The 19569-nt window shown below is 41.7% G+C and overlaps 2 protein-coding genes, 1 non-coding gene and 1 pseudogene across 4 annotated transcripts; 1 reads left to right on the top strand and 3 right to left on the bottom strand.

Annotated features, from left to right (window-relative positions):
- Positions 1-240: 240 nt before the first annotated feature.
- LOC115690722 (probable cysteine protease RD19D) lies at positions 241-2967 on the bottom strand. The gene is made up of 4 exons (XM_030617174.2): positions 2327-2967; positions 1519-1638; positions 1128-1371; positions 241-642 (listed from the first exon to the last, which is right to left on the bottom strand). The coding sequence occupies exons 1-4, from the start codon at positions 2786-2788 to the stop codon at positions 368-370; spliced, it is 1101 nt and encodes a 366-aa protein (XP_030473034.2). The 5' UTR covers positions 2789-2967; the 3' UTR covers positions 241-367.
- On the bottom strand, positions 1752-1824 carry TRNAV-UAC (transfer RNA valine (anticodon UAC)). The gene has a single exon. It is a non-coding gene; the product is annotated as a tRNA-Val (tRNA).
- A 1859-nt stretch (positions 2968-4826) lies between the features above and the next one.
- Positions 4827-9337, bottom strand: LOC115664909 (ACT domain-containing protein ACR10-like). 2 transcript variants are annotated; one of them, XM_056312905.1, is made up of 6 exons: positions 8872-9337; positions 8177-8398; positions 7357-7462; positions 5706-6042; positions 5291-5572; positions 4827-5189 (listed from the first exon to the last, which is right to left on the bottom strand). In XM_056312905.1, the coding sequence occupies exons 1-6, from the start codon at positions 9029-9031 to the stop codon at positions 5052-5054; spliced, it is 1245 nt and encodes a 414-aa protein (XP_056168880.1). In that variant the 5' UTR covers positions 9032-9337; the 3' UTR covers positions 4827-5051. The 2 variants fall into 2 exon arrangements, with proteins under 2 accessions (XP_056168880.1, XP_056168881.1); XM_056312906.1 differs by having other exon boundaries at positions 8954-9335.
- A 7414-nt stretch (positions 9338-16751) lies between these two features.
- On the top strand, positions 16752-18003 carry LOC115662352 (probable carboxylesterase 120; annotated as a pseudogene).
- Positions 18004-19569: the final 1566 nt, after the last annotated feature.

Below are 19569 nucleotides of genomic sequence, written 5' to 3' on the forward strand. Positions count from 1 at the left end.
CATAACCACGCTGCGATATGTAGATGATACAAAAATGTTACTTCCGGTTAATTTAGGAAAATGTTATTGGAATTAGAGTTTACTTGCCCATAGGAAAATGTTCTTATGCGCAACCTCTCGATAAGTGATATCAGAGCTAGATCCGTTATCCTTGCAAAGATCAGAAGAACAGCGTGCCATCAATTGATGTAAAAATTATTCAGGACAGAAAACACCTGAGATTTGCTTTCCCCTTCTCACATTACATGACCTGCGAATCTTCCATATTGTTAGGGATACCGCGCATCTCAATCGTCATTAACCCGTAATCTATATGATTATACAACAAAGGAGATACTTAAGAAGTGTAGAAAGAGAAAGATAAAGCTCAGCCCGATGCTTGAGTCACAACAGCCGAAACCATGGTGTTCATTCCACACATGCCGTGCCCACGGCAGAGCCGGTAGTAACCGTGCTCTCCCCAGCGCTTCCCCCACGAGTTCTTTACGATCCAATACGGCCTGTTGCCGAGCCTGATGATGGAGAACCCCTTTGCTCCGTAGCCGACGAGGAGCACCCCGTGATTGACCCATCTCTTGCCGCAAATGATCGGGCACGAGACTCCCCCGATGTAAGTTTGCATGAAGACCGCGTTTAGCCCCACTGCGATCGGAAACCAAGAGCTCATCAGTGAAGCTGTTTATACGCCGGTTCGATAAGGCACTTAGCGGGTTAGTAGCGGGCTTTTCACGTAATCGTCGTAAGAGCATACATACTAAACAAGTCAGAAGCCTAGCTGAGTTTATTCATTAAGTTAACAATTGAAATAATTCAAAACAGACATAGCATATAGACAATTCCTAGCCCATACCAGAAAGATTATCCTAGGAAATTTGAAGACCTTCCCAGAAATTCTAATCATATTGTGATCGACATGAACCTTGTTAGTCATGGAAGAACCTACCAATACCACCAAACAGCATGGCCCATGCGCGATGTTTGCCTTAGATTAAGCTATGAGATCGTAAGGCCTTGTATCTTTCACCGGACAGGGCCAGATGTTTTATGTTTTGAGCGCAAACGTGAATGAATAATGAATAAAGGAAGGAAAAGGAGGATAGACGGATTCTTAAATCGGAATTCCGAACCTGCAAGGGGACCGTGCTTGACCAAATGTGCTGCTATCTGGTCCTCGTCGACGGGGATGGTGGTAAAATTCACCACCCGGACAGCTATCTTATCCGATTTGAACTTGCACTCCCCGCGTTTCCCGGTGTAAGGATACGAGCTCTCCTCTTCCAACCCGCCCGCCTCAATCAAGTACCTGTACGCATTCGTCATAAGGCCTCCGTGGCAGCCGCTGTCACATGCTGTCTTTTCTGACAAATCGCACTTCGAAAAAAAAATCCCAACAAAAATACGAGTCGAAGTAAGGATTTCAGCAATAATTCCGAGTACAATTAACAACACCAATCGATTGATTTCACTGAATTTCTCTTTAACGTTATTTGGCTGTGTTAATTGGAGTTAGGAGCTAACCGTGCTATCACAGTCGACGAGCTGCTGCTCGCTGAGATTGAGAAGCTTCCCGGTGGCGATGAAGTTGGCTCCTTCAACGGCTCCTGTAGTGCTGAAGGCCCAGCATGAACCACACAAGCCCTGCAATTACCACATTACATATGTTTATGATCATTACGCAACATAAAATGGACAAAAAACATGGAAAGAGTGAACACCGAAAAGACATGGCGAGAGAAATTTGTGCAAATTGATGTTGCTGCCCAGGATCGAACTGGGGACCTTTAGTGTGTAAGACTAACGTGATAACCACTACACCACAGCAACTCTTGCTTACAAATTTTCATCTATCAAATAAGTTTTTCCTCCAAGATCACACCGTATAAATGGTCACCCTGAACAAAGTCACCATAATCATACAAATTGTATATAATGTAGGTGGTGGGACTAAAAAGAATGGTTCAACTCCATATAACTCAGGATGATAGAAACGGAAAGATGTACATGAAATTTAATAGATTTGACATATTCTTGCAAAAGATTGCAGCAGAATCAATTGTCTACAATACCAATCAAGTTCTGTATCTACAATACCATGAATCTGAAATTGCCTTTTAATCCCACACTCTGATGGGCCAGCGTCTTCATAGACAACCGAATTAAAGGGCAACATTTGACAATTATTTTCTATCTTACTACTACATAGAAGACCTAATCACCACTTTTTTAAATCTACTTTAGCAAAGCTTTCTCCAGCTCAGTCTGTTAATCAATTATAAATGAGGGGATATATAACAAGTGTATATATCCCAAAAGGAAACACACTCACTTGCGTCTTGACCTCAGTGACAGCTCCCATCTCTCGCCAGTCGAAGCTCTCCGGCAACCCATTCACCTCCTCCTCCTCTGCCGGTGGGGCCACGCCGTTCGAGGAGCCCAGGCCGCCTCCGCCACCCCTGACGCCGGTGTAGAGGCTCTCGAACTCCTCAGGGGAGAGGTCGGAGAAGGGGGTGACGCCGTGGACGGCGGTCGGGTCGAGGGCCTGGTGCTCCGCGGCCCGTGCCAGGTTGGCCGCGAAGATCCCAAGGCGGCGCGAGTACTCCTCCCGGGTGGAGTAGCTCCTGTCGTACTTGCGCATGAAGATTTGGAACCTGCCCTCGGCGGTGAGGAGAGGGTTGTGCTCCGTGACTCGGAGGATTGCCAGCGACGACGAGCAGAGGGTGAATGTGAGCGCCAGCGCGATGATGGCGATGGTGCGAGATGGGGGCTGGCTGGGCTTGAGCAGTGACATGGTTGTCGATCGTTTTCCCGGCTTTCTGTTTGCAGGGTCGAGAGAGAAGAGGCCAAGAAGAAGGAAGGAGCGAGAGAGAGCGAGAGTCACCAGAAAGGTCGGGGTGAGGCCAAGTTCATTGCTGGTTGCTCTCAGCCTTTGATCTTTGAGCAATATGAAAGAAAATAAGAGATCTTGCTGCAACACTATGTGTTTACACTCAACCTAAACACCTTTCATCACTTTGTAAGATCCTCAGCTGCGTTCTCCGGGATGGGAGGACACGTGGCATCCATGCACGAGGCGGGGTGGCTTCAGAAAAATCTACGTGGTTGAGCTGCTGTTGCTCCACGAATCTAGCTGGAAGATGGGGCGTTTCAGGCTTTGACTTTTTCTTTAAGGAGTAAAGCGAGTCACCGTGGACGTGGCTAGTCCAGTGACGCACGATTTAATCTCAACTTCCGCAATCTTCCCTCGATCTTAGGTATCTAAGATAATCCCAACTCTACTTCTTACTGATACCGTAACGAAGCGGCGATGACAAGGTTGTTCGAACCTAAGATAATTCCAATTCTACTGCTACCGATATCATAAGGGAGCGGCGATGACAGAATTGTTTGAAGTGAAAAGTGATTACTATTCGAACAAACATTTCCTCGCAGGTTGGGACAATCATAATTTCATGATTAGTTAGAAAATATCTTATGGTAATCACTCAATGAAACGGGGATTTCATATTGAATTCCGCAAGCTCATTCATCTTAATTGAAACTGTTCATATCATTAAGTAATAAGTACTTTTAAGGGCCTTGAAATAAGCAAGTTCTTTAGTACTTCAAGCACTTGGTGCACCTACTTCGCCTTTTTTCTTGAAGTTGGGCGGTTTATCTATCTTTGAGTAAACCTGTTGGCTCCCCTACAACCAAGATACAACGCCATTTTCTCTCTTTTCGTACGACCGCGAGTCCATCCAAGGCAGTGAACTTCCAGTACCCCACTAGTCACCAATGAACAACAGTAAGTGACTCTTGGAGCGCGCATGATAACCATTCGATTTCTCTGTTTTTTTATTTTTCTATTTTCGGAAACAGGTTTGGAACAGACATCCGTTTGATAACGCAATTTCATTTTTCTATTTATGAAACAAAATTCTACTCCAGAAATAGTTTTGGAATAGAAATCAAAAGTAAAAATTTTTACTTTTCTAAATCTAGAACTGAAATGAGAAATAAAATTTCTACTCATCGCTCACCCTCGCTACTAGCCAGCCGCCCATTCAATGCCCGCCATCGCCTCCGGTCGCCGTTTGCCATCCTCCACTGTCACTTGACGCTGGCTGCCTCCCACCATTGGTCGCCGCCATCCACTGCCACCCGTTGGCAACCTCTTGCCGTCCTCTGCTGCCGCCTGATGCCAGTCGCCTCCCGTCGTCGACCGCTGTCCTCTGATATCAGCCACAACCTAATGCCGACCGCCGTCCTCAACTGTCTGCCATCGCCCGACGCTAGCCGCCTCCTGCCATGGTCCTTCGATGTCTACTGCCACCCGCTGCCTCCTGCCACCCACCCCCGTCCGCCTCCCGCCGGCCGCCATCCTCCGTCGTCTGCCACCGCCCGCTCGCCGACCGCTTGGGAGAGAGAAATTTTGTGCCGTTATCAAACGAATTTCTATTTTAGAAACAGAAATTCGGTGTCGTTATCAAACGTGTATTTTGGCTCAGAAACTCGTCCATGAAATAGAAATAGAAAAATCTATTTTTGACAAGAAATTGAATTCTGAAATAAAATGGTTATCATTCGCGTCCTTAGTAACTTGCGAAGCAAAATTCCGAATGACCATGTCCGCACTGTGTACTAAGACGAGAATCGGGTTACCCGAGACCTCCTGCTTCCGAGCTCAGCTCTTATGCAGAGCAACGCGAATCGGAGATAGACCAATCAGCAATGCCGCAGTCCACTCTTAACCAATATCGTGGATCAGAAACGACTGGGACGGACCTTGAAATATCCTTAACATGAAAGTGGATCAGGACACCAAAAGAAATTCACTGACGCTGCTGTGGTAAAAAACATACATCAATGATATGCGAATGCTGGTATTCTGATGGAAATAGCCTCAGTTGGGGGTAAGCGCCTAGTCATGATCTGTCTCCTAGCTTCTCGTGATATACAGTGATTGCCTCGTTATATGATCTAGATGTGATTTGTATGCTAAAACTGAAAGCAATTTGCTGTACACTAATGCGATGAGAGACTAATAAACTGACTCACATCAACATCTCAACCTACTCCCACCCCATCAATTTGTTTCTCACGCCTTCCACAATCTTCTTTCTGGGCACGCACAAGCTATCGGCTTCGTCGATCAAGATTCTGTACACTTCCCACTCCCGGTTGCGTACCATGTGCCTCCCGATTTCTACCTGGAAAAGGAAATGGCGATGGGTGATGGGTAAGCGTACGGTTATATGGATTATACCTTGAGTCGTTCCTCAAGAGTGCTAGAAAGGGAATTGGAAAGTACCGAAAAGATCCGAGTATTGAGAGTCTCTAGAGCAAGCGTAATGTCGTGAAACACGAGCGGTCGACCTCTTCCAGAAAATTCGACGGGATTAGCGACTAGCAGCTCGGTGTCTGGACCCCGGTTCACGACGGCCACTCTAAGAGGGCGCCAGAGCTCCATTCTAAGACGAGAACATAATGCATTCTTTTTGTTTGGATCGACTATCTTATTGCCATCCACTTGCATGAACAACTCCACCTCGCAGTTCCCTTTCGCTTTCTCACAGAACCGTCCGTAAGATACCTGCGGGAAAAGCATTGAATCGAGTTAATCAAAGCACAAGGACTAGTGTGGAGTTGCATCTACAAACTCTCAAGTAGTTTAAAAAATCGCTTTCAGAATGCTTAGTTCTATCTGGAAACATATATATGTCTACCTGGATGTTATAATCCTTCAACGTTCTCATAATATCATAGATTAGGCCTTTATGGTCCTGACAAAGGACCTGAACCAGCGTGTGCGACCGGCTAAGGGAGTTGTCCATGATAATAGATAGAGGATTAGAGAAAAGAGAGCCGGTTGGGCTTTCGCTCACTAGTTCTAAGCTGAACATGTCTTCAATAACTGCAGATGGCAGAAACAACGATCCCTGTGAACAGGCAGCAACTTCAGGGCCAGCCATTTCAATCTCACAACTAAGAATGAAGTCCCCTAGTACATCTCTGAGACGACATATCGTTTCCTCCCGTCTCTGCTGAGTATGAAGAAGTGCTCTGCCCAAGTAAGTAGACAAGCTATTCATAAGTATAGAAAGGACAAGGCAAATTGATCTTGCATCAGATTACTACTGTCAAATTAAGGTCATCCCATTTGAAGCCCACCCAGCACATAATGATAGGGAAAGCATTTCAAAGCTTAGAACATAATCTCGGACAAGAGAGAGACACAAACTGAATCAACCAAGCTCAGTGGTTCAGCGTCCTTGATTTAGTTATTAAAGTGTATTTAATTTGTAGTGTTCCATATCGCAAGTGGTCTCGCCATTATTGATTATATCCAGATCATAGAGCACCCAAAAGAAGAGCTCTACCAATGAATCTATATGCTTTCAAGTTGAATTGCATACAGTACTAAGTATAAACCCAATAATAAGTGAACCCTTCGCTAAATGGAGTGTTATGACCCCACATAGTTGACAATGACTACTTACCTTATAAGTGATGCGACAGCAAACTTGGACAATGGTAATGGCCAGAACTTAGAAGTAGGAAGTCGCTTATATTTGGCAATGTAGCTGATTGTTTACATCAATTTGATAAAATTAAGAGGACCATTTTACTACATTAGGTTCCTAATATCTGGCTCTTTAGTTAAACATTTGAACCTCCAATTCTACTGGCAGGGTGGCTAATCCATCCACTCATCAAAGACAGCCAAACTTAATCAACCAACCATTTAGTTTAAAATGCCTAAACTTAGGTCATTTATAGGATTCTTGAGTATTATCAGAAGTAGTTCGATTGGCTCAAGCTCTTGTAGTATGGGAATTCTCCACATCCCATTAATAGAATCAAATTTCTTCGGATGTTCATATATTAATAGGCTTATCCATCCACTCATCAAAGACCGCCAAACTTAATCAACCAACCATTAGGTTAAACCGCCTAAACTTAGGTCAGGTATGAGATTTTTAAGCATTTTCAGCAATTAGTTCGGTTGGCTCAAGCTCACATAGTATGGGAATTCTCCACTTCCCATTAATAGAATCAAATTTCTTCAGATGTTCTTCAAATATTAATAGGCTTATCCATCCACTCATCAAAGACAGCCAAACTTAATCAACCAACCATTTAGGTTAAAAAGCCTAAACTCAGGTCAGATATAGGATTCTTGAGTATTTTCAGCAAGTAGTTTGATTGTCTCAAGCTCTTATGGTATAGGAATTCTCCACTTCCCATTAATAGAGTCAAATTTCTTCAAATATTGAGGGGCGATTGAGGTCTTTCAGAAAGCAAATAAGCAAAAACAAGCAACACTGGAAACAAAAGATCAAAGATATAAAAAAAAGGGGGGGCGGCGCATCAAACCTGGAGTCTGTCACAAAGAAGAGGTCCATTACCCTCCCATCAGGAGCAGTGGACACCTTCACTCTCTTTATCGTTAGCTCCAACTCACAAAGGACCCTTGTTACATCTAATATCGGAAACAGAAAATGCAGAAACAGAATCATTTGTCAGCGAATATGGGAAGAAAAGGGAAGTTGACATTTTTTGAGGAGACTAATTAATGATGTTTTTAAGAGGAAACATCAGTTCAGAATGCTAATTTTGTCACGTAAAAGTTGACATGGCAATTTCTCCAGGAGGTTGAAATGGAGAAGTAAATTATAAAATCTACGAATTTGAATCTATCATAAATTAGCATGTAAATATGCTAACCCGCTAGCGAAAGGAATGTGAAGATGGCAAGAACAAGGAGCATTTGCTTCATTGTAGCATAGGAGCCAAATGCTGGACAGGAACAGTATCATGACTGCATATGTTTGCGAAACAATTTCAACAGACTGAATGTTACACTACTGTGCATTTAGTTTCCCGTTCAGACTCGCATCTTAATAAACATTTCAGGCCCGATTTATTGTCAGATATATACTAAGCTTCTTACTATGCACATCATATACAGACATAGATCATACTATAATCTGCTTTGTTGAACTAATGGAGAGAAACCCTCAATTAAAAATGCGAATTAAAAGTACCCATGTGGAAACAGGAGTGCACTTTAATACCTATCATACTTTCCAGTGGAAACAAAATCTGATGATTAATTAGAAAAGTGTGTGACTGATTAGATCCGATATATAATCTATATCAAGCAAAAAGGGACCTAGGGGACGAGAAATCTCACCATGTAATAGACCTTTACGGTCACAAGAGCACCAGAATTTCAAAAGGAAGACATCATGGAGCTGGGGCTGATCCATCTCTGGTCTGTAATACTCAATTCCTGACATAGAAAAATATGAAGGGCACACCTCCAACAGTCTCTTCTTCAACAAGCTCCAACTTCTTGTTGGTTTCCCCACCACCCAAAGCACAATGTAGCACCACTTCCCGTCCGTTGACATGTCTGAATATGCAACAGAAAAAGAAATTAGAAAGCAACAGAATCGCTCTTGGTGCTGCAAAATCAGATCTTGTTCACACAGTGACACATACTCCATTTGCCTATGCATCTCAGTCCTACAAATGGAAATCCGAAAATCATACAAAAGTAAGAGATTTTATCCTCATCGTCCTTGGTTTACTGGAGGTCTCCAGAAAAGTTTGAAACAAAACTCACAATGGCATGCATTCATTCTACTCCAGCCCTCAAATCCAATTTTTCCAGAAAACCAAAACTTCGAGAGCGGATCGTGAATTCTTTGAATGACCCATTTCATCCTTTTCCAATGAATAACAAAACCCAGATAAATATACCAAATTAAACGGGAGAAACGCAAGTAACGAACAACCACGGACTCATGAGCACAGATCTGTTTCCCATCAAAACAGCATTGCAGAGAACACAGAAACCCCAAGAACCCAAAACAGAGAGCTCACCTCCTCTGGTAATGCTCAACCCAAAGAGCAAGATGACCCTGCACAAATCACACCCCAGCCCAGTCTTGTCGGGACAACTCACAGTGATCTCAGTCGTGTCCTTCGCCTTCTCCGACTCGCTGATCTGAACCGCATCCTCGTACGCATGCAAGATCCCCATCAACTCCCTCTGTGTTCAATTCTGTCAAATCTCTTTGCTCTGTTCCTTCCAATGTCCCCAGCTCAAAGGGGTAAAAACAAGAACATTATAAAAAAGAAGCAAGTGGGCAATGAAGGATTACCCTTGGTCTTATTTTAAGAAATTGTATATGGGAGATAGCGGATTCGATTGGGCAAGCAAGAGAAGAAAGGAAGAGGGATGAAACGAAATACATTGGAGATTCCGCAAGGGAAAGAGATCGGACACGAACGAAGGCCTCTGCTTTCCTTATCTCTCTGTCTCTCACACTTGCTATTTTCAAGTTCTCGTCGTTGATGTTTAGTGCTTGATTTGGAGAGTTTAACGAGATTATTATCTCGTGGAGCCGAGATTTAATGTTAATTAATCATCGATGCGATGACAAGTCTTGAGGCAGTCTAGAAAGTTTTTCTCGTTTTCTCCTTTTATGCTTTTACGACAAGGTTGATTCTTGGGCTGTCTTTTGTTGACATGAATATGCAGGGATCCTTCGAAAATTGTGTTCGGAATATTTGATTTATGTACAGCATCTTATAAGCAAAAGGGATCATTCCATTTTGGTATTCATCGGCACTCGAAACCTTCGTCTTTTGAGTTGTTCAATTGAGTCTTATGATTTGTGCAGTCGAGTTTTTTCATTATTAACATATTTAATCAAATTAACTACTGCAGCTGACATGGCAAGTTTAATCATTTAAAAAAAGAGATAATGAATAGAGAAGTTTAAAAATAACGATAAAATTTAGAAAATTAGAGAAAATAAAAAACATCAAAGGAAGTGAAGGAGGTGGCGGTGCCAAGCCCCACCGACGATGGTTCACACCGCCACCCCTGCTCAACCTTAGTAAGCTTTCGCGAGGCCACGCGATCCAAATCAATGAGGGTCTCGTACAACCAAATCTCACAAGACCTTGATTGAAGAAGAAATTGTCCTTCAAGTTTCTAAGGTCTATGACTACAATGAAATTTAAAGAGTCACCAAATTTGTGTAGCTTGAGGTGGCCGTTGTACAAATAAGAATGTAGTGAAAACGACATGCTAGAGAGATTTACAAATATGAGACTCAAAATCTCAACTTTTGTTGGGGGAATGAGTGACGGTCCTAAGTTTGATTGAAACTCGTGTAGCCCCTCTATCTCTACCACAATTCATCCGAGTAGAGATTTCGCCAACACAAAGACGCTTGTTTGGGTCATGTGAATTTGGCCAGAGTTAAACCAATTACTTGACCCATATTTGGTTAGCTGAATTGTTATATGGGTTACTTATATTCAATTCATAAATTGGTTTAAAATGATAAAATTTAAAATTATATGGATGTTAAATGGGTTCATAACTTACTTAGATCTATCCCACCTCTATTGTCTCTCTTCACTGTCTCTCACTTTCACTTAATCTCGCGCTTGCTTGCTTCGCAATCTTACTTCAGTTTGGGTATGATTTTTCCTAGATTAGGTTTAATATGGAAGTATTTTAGCGATATGAATCGGATTAGATATGGGTCACTGGATTTGCATTGTATGAAAATGGATTAAAGCCGGGTCGGTGGTTCATACCACTACCAATGGTGGTCGGCCACCTCTTCCCTCCCTCAAACTTTTTATCTCTTTCTCTTTCGAATTCCTTTTCCTTGACTTGTTAGAATTGTATTTTGATTGTAAAACATCTGTATTCATTTTCTCCTTTTTAATGTTTAAACATGCCATGTTAACTAGTGCGTTGGTACCATAAGCATGTTAATAATGAGAAGGCTCAATTGCACAAATCAAAAGATTCCATTAAACGCATCAAAAGTCAAAGGACTTGATTGCACAATCGGCATAAGTTATGAGACCAAAAACAGAATTATCCCAAAACAAATCAAAAGCGAGAATTTTCAAATTAGACTACTATTAGTAATTAAAATTCATAAATGATGTTGGGGGGCATCCATCTTTGACTTGTACCCACTACTTTTTTGGGTCAGAAGTGGCAAGGAATCTTTCCTTCTCTTTTTTCTCCTTTTTTCCCTCCTTTTTCCACTTTCTTACCAATGACAAACTGTACTCAGTTTGATCTTTGATCGCTTGATGCTTTTGAATTTTTGCCGACTAAAGAAAAGTTAAAGTTGGTCAATGGCTCTGAATCCCTCCTTAATCCTTGTCACTTGGCTTCTTGTGGAGGAGAAAAGCTGCTTGTCCATTAAGACGTGTCGGTTTGAAGCCACCCTTTTTCTTTGTCTCTTTCTTTCCTGTTAAGGAAATTATATCAAATTTACAGGATAATTGTCTAAAAAGTCTTAAAATTATTGTACGGTAGACAATTCAGTCATAAAGTTTTCAATTATGCTAATTTAGTCTTAAACCTTTCGACAATTAGCCAATTTAGTCCTAAACCTTTCTCTGTGTCAATTTAGTCCTAAAACTTTTGAAATTTTGTCAATTTAGTTATAAATCTATTATTTAGATATTTGGTCGAAAGGACTACATTGCAAATCGTAAAAAGGTTTATGACTAAATTATCAAATCGTCAAAAGATTTAGGACACAATTGGCAAATCATCAAAATGTTTAGAACCAAATTGGCAAATCATCAAAATGTTTAGGACTAAATTGGCACGATTAAAAGATTTAGGAGTAAATTGGCCTCCGGAAAATAGGTTTAAGACTTTTGGGGCAATTTTTCCTATAATTTTTTAAAATGCTTCAGCAAGAAAAAAAAAAGAAATTCAAATTCCACTTTATTACTTCTTGGCAATAGATACATCTTAATTTCTTGGCTGTCATAATAAATTTGACGATTCTTCACATGCCCTTCTAGATGTGCCACGTGTCTTGATACCCTTCGAGGAATTAAATCCTGCCGTGGTTCGAAGAACAGCTTGATAAGGTTAGGCTTAGCCTATATATGGTAACAATATAAATCTACATTTAATTACCAAAAATAGGGTATTGTGTTTTTTAAGGTTATTGTCATCGAATTGATTGATCAATCATGCGCAAAACGTGGGATTATTGCCTTTATTATATCATTTATATGGTTTTGCTTTGATAAATCGGATAAAGCGATAATTAATGATGATTATTAATGGATTGGCTTATATAATTGGATGACAGTCTTCACTTCTTTTTCCTCGGTATTGGGATAATTAACTATGGTAATGTTTTGTACCATCTTACATTTTCGAATCATTGTGCACCACAACTTGTTGCACGTGGCAGAACAGTAGATGAAAGAGTTTAACGAAAAAAAGAAAACTGTTCGACCATTTAGCTTATATAAAAGTTATACGTTAAAAATTGAAAATTGGTTCGAATTTAAGAAGTCGCCTTATTACTGCCCTTGATCATAAGCGAATCGAGGTTTCGTCCTTCATTTAGTACTTTGCAAATCGGGATTTATTTTACCAATATATGTTGATTTTCCGGGCGTTTACCAATATATATAAGTTCCGAATTCACAATAGAAAGAAATAACCCACAACCCACGTGTACAAAATTTCCGAGTGATTCTAATACTTTATATTAAATCGGGATAGACCTCTATTAATGTAATCTCTAAAAACTTAAAGATGTCTTCGTGTATGCTTCTATCGATATTGTATTAATTAATTATTTCAAGTAATACAATTGATTATTTAAAAAAAATATTTATTTTTCGCGAGATAAGACTATGCTAAAATATAATTCTCTCACTTATGGGTTTCATATGACATGCCGTCCTAACACAAGCTTTGCTCCTCTCGTTGCGATGTCCGTCCCCAACGTGCCCGTCCCTCTCCGCCCGGGACACCTCGGAACGAAGAGATTTCGCAACGTCTCAATCTCTCGCGATAAATTGGAGGCGGATGAGAAATTCGGCGGTGCGACGCGCGCCCGACACCACATCGACAGCCCTCCTCGCCCTCTGCCTCCACCAATCAGGTGTCGCCACCTGTGATTTGTCAGGCGTCGTGTCGCTGCCCTTTTGAATTTTGGGTTAATTCCAAAAAAAAAAGCACCAACTTTAGGTCGAGGGACAATTTTGGCCCGAACTTTTTTTTATCCTGTAAAAAAGCACTAACTTTAGGTCGAGGGATAATTCTGGCCAGAACTTTTTTTTTGTCTCGTAAAAAAGCACAAACTTTCACTTAAATCCCAAATCTGGCCCTTATTGACTTAAAACCATTGATTTTTCAATTTGATTATTCCACCTTAGCAATAAATCCACGTGACTTGCTGACTGGATTTAAAGCATTATTTATTGTCTTATTCTCTGAACCACAGTTTGAAGAATAACGGTGAAACTGTTCGTCTCCTTCACTTCACCGGCAAGTCAAAAATATCTCCAGATTGAATCTTTCTGGCCAAACTTCATCGTTTTGTCGTAATCTGAAGCTGTAGACCACCGCCCGTCGACAGACACCATGGAAGAGATTCGCCAGGCTCACCACCATAACTTTTTTTCTCAAACAAGGGTAACTTCAGACAGAAAGTCAATGGGGGGCCAAATTTGAGATTTAAATGAAAGTTGGTGCTTTTTTATACGACAAAAAAAAGTTCGGGCCAGAATTATCCCTCGACCTAAAGTTGGTGTTTTTTTATGGGACAAAAAAAAGTTCGGGCCAGAATTGTCCCTCGACCTAAAGTTGGTGCTTTTTTATGGAACAAAAAGAAGTTCGGGCCAGAATTGTCTCTCGACCTAAAGTTGGTGTTTTTTTTTTTGAATTAACCCTTGAATTTTATGGAGCTTCTCTGACTTATATTAAAAAGGTCGGAATAAAAATAAAAAAAGAAAGGAAAAAGAAAAAAATTGGAGTGGCTGGAAGCGCAGCCCGGCCAATGAACGACGCCGACTTTTTTCGGACTCTCCGATGTTGGACTGGCCCACACGCTGAGCTGTGTTGGGATTTTCCTTAAATTCGTGAAATTATTTCTTCGGAAATTCTCCCGCGGCAAAATATTTTCCACAAAGATCGTTTTGTAGTGATATTCCGGATAAGAAATATCACATATAGATAAGAAACAACGGTAACTTTACTTTAGATGGAACCTTACAAACACAATCTGTGCTAAGAATTTAATCGACCACATGGTCTGAGAAAATACGGCCACTTTAACAAAATCAAATGTTAAAAAATTATGCCGAAATTTAATTGACGACAAAATTTAAGAAGGTCGAGATATAGCATCGGAATTTCATAACTGACGCAACACCCGAAATAGAGATGCACGCCGGAATTTAATCGACGTAGCGTACCTGGAAATAATAATTAAGAAACACGCCGGAGTTTAATCGACGACGCAGGTCTGGAAACTACGAGTACAGTACAGGAAAGTAAAAAATGACTGAATAATGGTAGATTTATTTGTTTGTGCAGAGGTGTCTACTAATAGACGAACGATGGTATTTATAGTGATCGTGCCATAACCATCTCTGAGCGGTTCTCTTGCGACTGTAATCATGTTCCCCTATCTCCGAAAGTTTTGTGCCCATACTCTCACAACATGATCTTGTCTTCAAACAGTTGTTCCTTTTAGGATCGCGGGTTAGTTGCTCCACAATTTCCCTTACTCTATTCCCAAGTTATTTCAAGCCTATAATTGCATCTTCGAGGCCCTCCATGCGTTTCAAGTTTCTCTCGATGCCTTAATCGATGATATGTAGACCTTATTAACCGATATTGTTGTCGCCCATCGTTAACCATCAATTGTCACACGTCACAACTAATCAGGAATGGTCGTTGATATGCGTTAATATCGATAATAATCCTTAGAGGTGAGCATGGGTTCATGGTAGAACCGGGAATAGAATCGAACTGACATGATTACCGGTCCGATTTCCAATTCCCCAAAATGTGGAACCGGTAATTTGCGGTTCGGTTTCCCGTTCCTGGATAAGAACCGAACCGGGAACTGGGAACCGAACCGGTAGTGTGGGTTTGCTGTCTGGCTTACCATTCTCCACTTGTGTCGATGGCACCTGTATTTTGAGTGGAGCACAGCCCATGAATCCAAAAGGCATATCCTTTTCTGAACGTTCTTTCTCTAAGCAGGCCTCGGAAAGTTCACCGAGTTTAGCTGGAATTCAAAGAGCCCGTGGAGATTGGAACTCTTGAGTTTGCTTGGATTTTTCCAAAGTTTTTGAAGACTAGCAAAAACTTTTCTTAACCTTTGCTCGAGTAGTCTCCTTTGTTTTTTTTTTCTGTGGGAAATTATATTGTTCCATTCTAAAAACGACACATCATCCTGATAAATTTCTGGAAAAAAATTTAGCGAGTGTCAAACAATTATTGATAAAAAAAAAGTTACACGCCCCCTAATTTTCCAACCACTTGTTGATGGCTTACCGTCACTAGTAAGAAATTTACTAATCTTTTTTCAGATTTGCAAATTATTAACTTTCTTATCTTCTCTAATTTTTTTTTTATATTTTTCTCATCAACACCTTAAATTTACCTTGTCATATAATGATCTAGCAATCTCTATTTGGGTGACTCAATGACTCCTTCCGATTAAATGACCAACTAGTTTTTTTGTGTTTGAGTTTCGGAGGGGGTGATCTAGTTGATTGATTTTGCAAAACTACAAGGTTTTGTTGCTTTAAACTCATTTAAATTAAAAGCTATTATTAAAGTATCCACTATGTTTGTTGTTTCTCTTAATTTCAGGTGGTTAGAATTCGAAATACATTTTCCTAAATGATTGAGAACTGAAGTTTTAGCTTTTGTGTTAAATGGGGATTTTTGTTGTTGTGTTTACTTTCATTTTTTAGGGTCATAAATTCACTTTCATTTTGCTTAACTAAAAATGAAACAAAAAAAAAATAAAGAAATTGACCGGTTTCGGGTAAACCCTAGAGCCGATTGACAGGGTAGATTCCAGGGTATGCATGCTAAGTTTTAGGTTCCAAAAATTGAGAAATCGATTTCGACAAGGTAGGTTCCAGGTTCCAAGTGGAAAGACTGACCCTAAGATTGCTCACCTCTAAAATTTCTTGGGGTTGTCGACAATAGGGCACGTGCTTGGTGATATTCTATATACTAGTCACGTGCTTTTATCTATATCGACAACCTAGCCATTTTTTTGGTGTAAACATAAATCAAATGTTCTTATTAATTCATAATAGGGCATTGCTTATGTGATAAAAAATGACTCACGATACTAATTTGGTGCCGAATGGTCAGAAACAGATGGGAAAAGATAAGAGAAAAAGAAATTGTAATTCGATAGCATTGATCGCAATTGGTAAACAAATCACTCGATTGCACAAATCAAGAAAGGTTCGAGGATTCGATTGCACGAAGTAAAAGCTACAGGACTAAACTGCGGAAACACCGAAACCCAAGAAAACTAAGTTTCGGATCGATATACAACATCGTCTCTCTTAGACTTTCCCGTTAAAGTTCGCTTATGTTGTCGGGATGCGATCGGGCCGTTTGCCGGACGTCTTTGATTTATTTATTCTTAACCGTGTCGTTAACCCTCTGCTTAATCCTTTGTATAACTCTGTTTAAGAGTTGAGCTACTTTCATGACAGCCAACACAACATCACTTGGCCTGGCCCGGCAGTTTGAGCTGGCCCAAAACGCCCGCTGAGACCGTCCTTGGCGAGCACGGCGAAGGGGAGGTCAGGGTCGTGCATGGCGGCGGAGAGACAGGTGAACAGAGCCAAAATCCTTTATCGTGGCCGTCACGCTCGACTGCGTTTGACCTTTTGACTATCAGAGAACTCGGGACGGCTACAAAAGAACAGTCTCCCCGTTTCTCTCTTCATGTCACTCCTCGCAGCAAAGCAAACATGGCCGGTCATCAGCCGAACCCTGATCCAGTTCCGGCCGTCGATGCGCACGATTACCTCAAACTCTTCTTCAACCCAGACGGCACGGTCACGCGCGGCCTCGACTTTGCAACTACCCCCGCCGAGCCCGATCCCGACCAGCCCTCCGCCGTCCGCACCAAGGACGTCCCGCTCGACCCGACCCACAACACATGGGCCCGGATCTACGTGCCTCCCCCGTCACCAGCGCCCGACCAAAAGCTACCGCTCATCGTGTATTACCACGGCGGCGGTTTCGTATTCGTGACCCCGTCCGCAACGGTAAACCACGATTTCTGCTCCCTCATGGCGGCGAAGCTCACTGCCGTCGTCGTCTCCCCCAGCTACCGCCTCGCTCCGGAGCACCGCCTCCCCGCGGCCTACGACGACGCCGTGGAGGCCCTCCGCTGGGTCAGGACCGCCGAGGATGAGTGGCTTCGCGAGCGGGTTGACTTCTCGCGGTGCTTCCTGATGGGCACGAGCGCGGGCGGGAACATCGCATATAACGTGGGCCTGCGCGCGTGCGCCGCCACGGAGGCCGATCTGGAGCCTTTGGTGATCAGAGGCCTGATCTTGCACCACCCCTTCTTCGGTAGGTCCAAGAGGACTGAGTCGGAAGTGAGGTTTTTCAACAACCCAACCCTGCCGGTGAACGGGGCAGATCTGGTGTGGGAGCTGGCACTGCCGGCCGGCGCCGACCGGGACCATGAGTATTGCAATCCGACGTCTGTGGACAGATCGGAGGAGTAGGAGAGGATGAAAGTAAAAGGGTGGCGAGTGGTGGTGGCGGCTGGTGGCGGAGATCCGATGATAGATCAGCAGAGGGAGTTGGCGGCGGAGCTGGAGGCGAAGGGCTTAGACGTGGTGGGCATTTTTGGCGGTGAAGGCGATTATCATGGAGTGGAGGTGATGGAACCGGCTAAGGCAGAGTTGTTAGTTGAGAAACTGAAAGGTATCGTTTAAGCCGTCTGGCGGCGCGGCTATGCCGGCAGTCACGGGACGGGAAGATAAACGGCGGTCGAAGACGGATGCCATCCATCGAATAAAAACAACCTTATATCTCGTGAGAAAGTGAGGATGAGTAGCATAAATGTGTTCATACATCATATCCTTATCTCAGCCATATGAAAAAAGGCATTATTTCCAATCGCAATAGACCTGATGTGATACTTTTCTTTGCACTCTTTCTCTATTCCAATCATTGATGGGAGTCGAGCTTTGGTTGGCAAGACGGTCCCTTAAGTTTAGCATTAACAGATTTCTGAATCAATATGAGTCGCGTGAACCATATTGTAGTTGAGTTATGGTGGATTGCTCACGACATGCCACTTCGATTCTTTTACATCGTTGTTCGGTTGAACTCACACATATTGGAGCTTCAGCTCCCGTGATAGGAAGGTAAAGCTTTAGCGTATTGAAAAATGAAAAATACAACCATGCAATGATTTCTGACCAAAATTAATTTGATGGACTAAATTGGCAAAATGTGAAAATATTTACAACTCAATTGACATAATTAAAATATTTAGTATTAAATTGACAAAAATGCAATAGATTTAATGCTTTTTTGTTAATTTTCTCGGCTTCCAAGTGGTGGGCCTTTTCGAAGGCGAATGCGATTATCATGTGATGGAGATGATGGAGCCGGCTAAGGCAAAGTAGTTTCTTGAGAAACCAAAAGGCATCGTTCGAGCTGCCAGCTCGGCTAGGCCGGAGGCCGGGGACGGGGAGATAAACGGCGATCGAAGACGGGAGTGCATGGTGTGAGTGATGGTTTGTCATTTGCCTTCGGTTTCTTTCGCGTTGTCTTTATGTCTTGTGTCTTTATGAGATTTATATTCTCACCAAGTAACCCTCTATCTTGCAAGAAAGTGAAGACGATAGCATAAACGTGTTCATCCATCATCTTGTTCTCCACCGTATGAAAAGGCATAACTTTTGGAGCAATGCTAATTGCTAAGCACAACGGTGCCGTCATTGCTCCAAACAAATGGCGCATTTTGAGCCATTTGCACCACTTCAAAAACCACAGGCAACTGGACATTTGAGTAAATGAATAAAAAAAAATTGGTACTCGAAAATTAGGAATAATGAGCCAAACAATCTCTGAATTTTGACTCAATGTTCAACGTGGTCCCTGGACATTTAATTTGTTCAATATAGTCCTTAAACTTTAACTTAATGTTCAATGTGGTCTTTGAACTTTTAACGTGTTCAATCTGGTTTTTGAACTTTTAGTACATCTTCAATATAGTCCCTGAACTTGAATTAATGGAAGGACCACATTGAACATTTTTATATAATTCAGAACATGTATCAAAATTTCAGGGACCATATTGAACAAATTAAAAGTTCATGGACCATATTGTACATTGGGTTAAAATTCAGAGACTACATTGAGTAAATTAAAAGTTAATGGACCACATTCAGGAATTGTTTGTGCAATTTTCTCCAAAAATTATTCTCAAGGGAATAAAACAATTCCCTGAGAACAAAATTATTCATGCCATCTTTCCTCTATAACAATTTTGTAGTATAATCCTTTTTTCAGTCTTCTACTCAATTTTGCCCTTTGTTATAGAGAAACGTCATAATGTTCATAAAAAAAAAATATTCATACTCTATGACGTTGTACCCTTAGTAAATGTCAAAATGTCTATACCTCACAAAATGAAAAAAAAAAAATTATGGCATTCGCTTGGTTACGACAAACCGTGACAATGAACTAAATAAAATATTCATATA

Source organism: Syzygium oleosum, unplaced genomic scaffold (genome assembly GCF_021117445.2).
Source record: "Syzygium oleosum isolate NSW1041296 unplaced genomic scaffold, Sole_v2.1 Sole_v2.07, whole genome shotgun sequence".
NCBI lineage: Eukaryota > Viridiplantae > Streptophyta > Magnoliopsida > Myrtales > Myrtaceae > Syzygium > Syzygium oleosum.

Bases quoted from the DNA above. Each gene is read 5' to 3' on its own strand.
- LOC115690722 (XM_030617174.2), bottom strand. From the start codon at position 2,788: ATGTCACTGCTCAAGCCCAGCCAGCCCCCATCTCGCACCATCGCCATC. The intron at 1,639-2,326 runs GTGAGTGTGTTT...TGGTAATTGCAG, and splicing joins TCACTGAGGTCAAGACGCAA to GGCTTGTGTGGTTCATGCTG. The intron at 1,372-1,518 runs GTTAGCTCCTAA...TTTTTTTCGAAG, and splicing joins TCGTCGACTGTGATAGCACG to TGCGATTTGTCAGAAAAGAC.
- LOC115664909 (XM_056312905.1), bottom strand. From the start codon at position 9,031: ATGGGGATCTTGCATGCGTACGAGGATGCGGTTCAGATCAGCGAGTCG. The intron at 8,399-8,871 runs GTGAGCTCTCTG...TTGCATATTCAG, and splicing joins GTTGAGCATTACCAGAGGAG to ACATGTCAACGGACGGGAAG. The intron at 7,463-8,176 runs GTGAGATTTCTC...TTCCGATATTAG, and splicing joins CCGTAAAGGTCTATTACATG to ATGTAACAAGGGTCCTTTGT.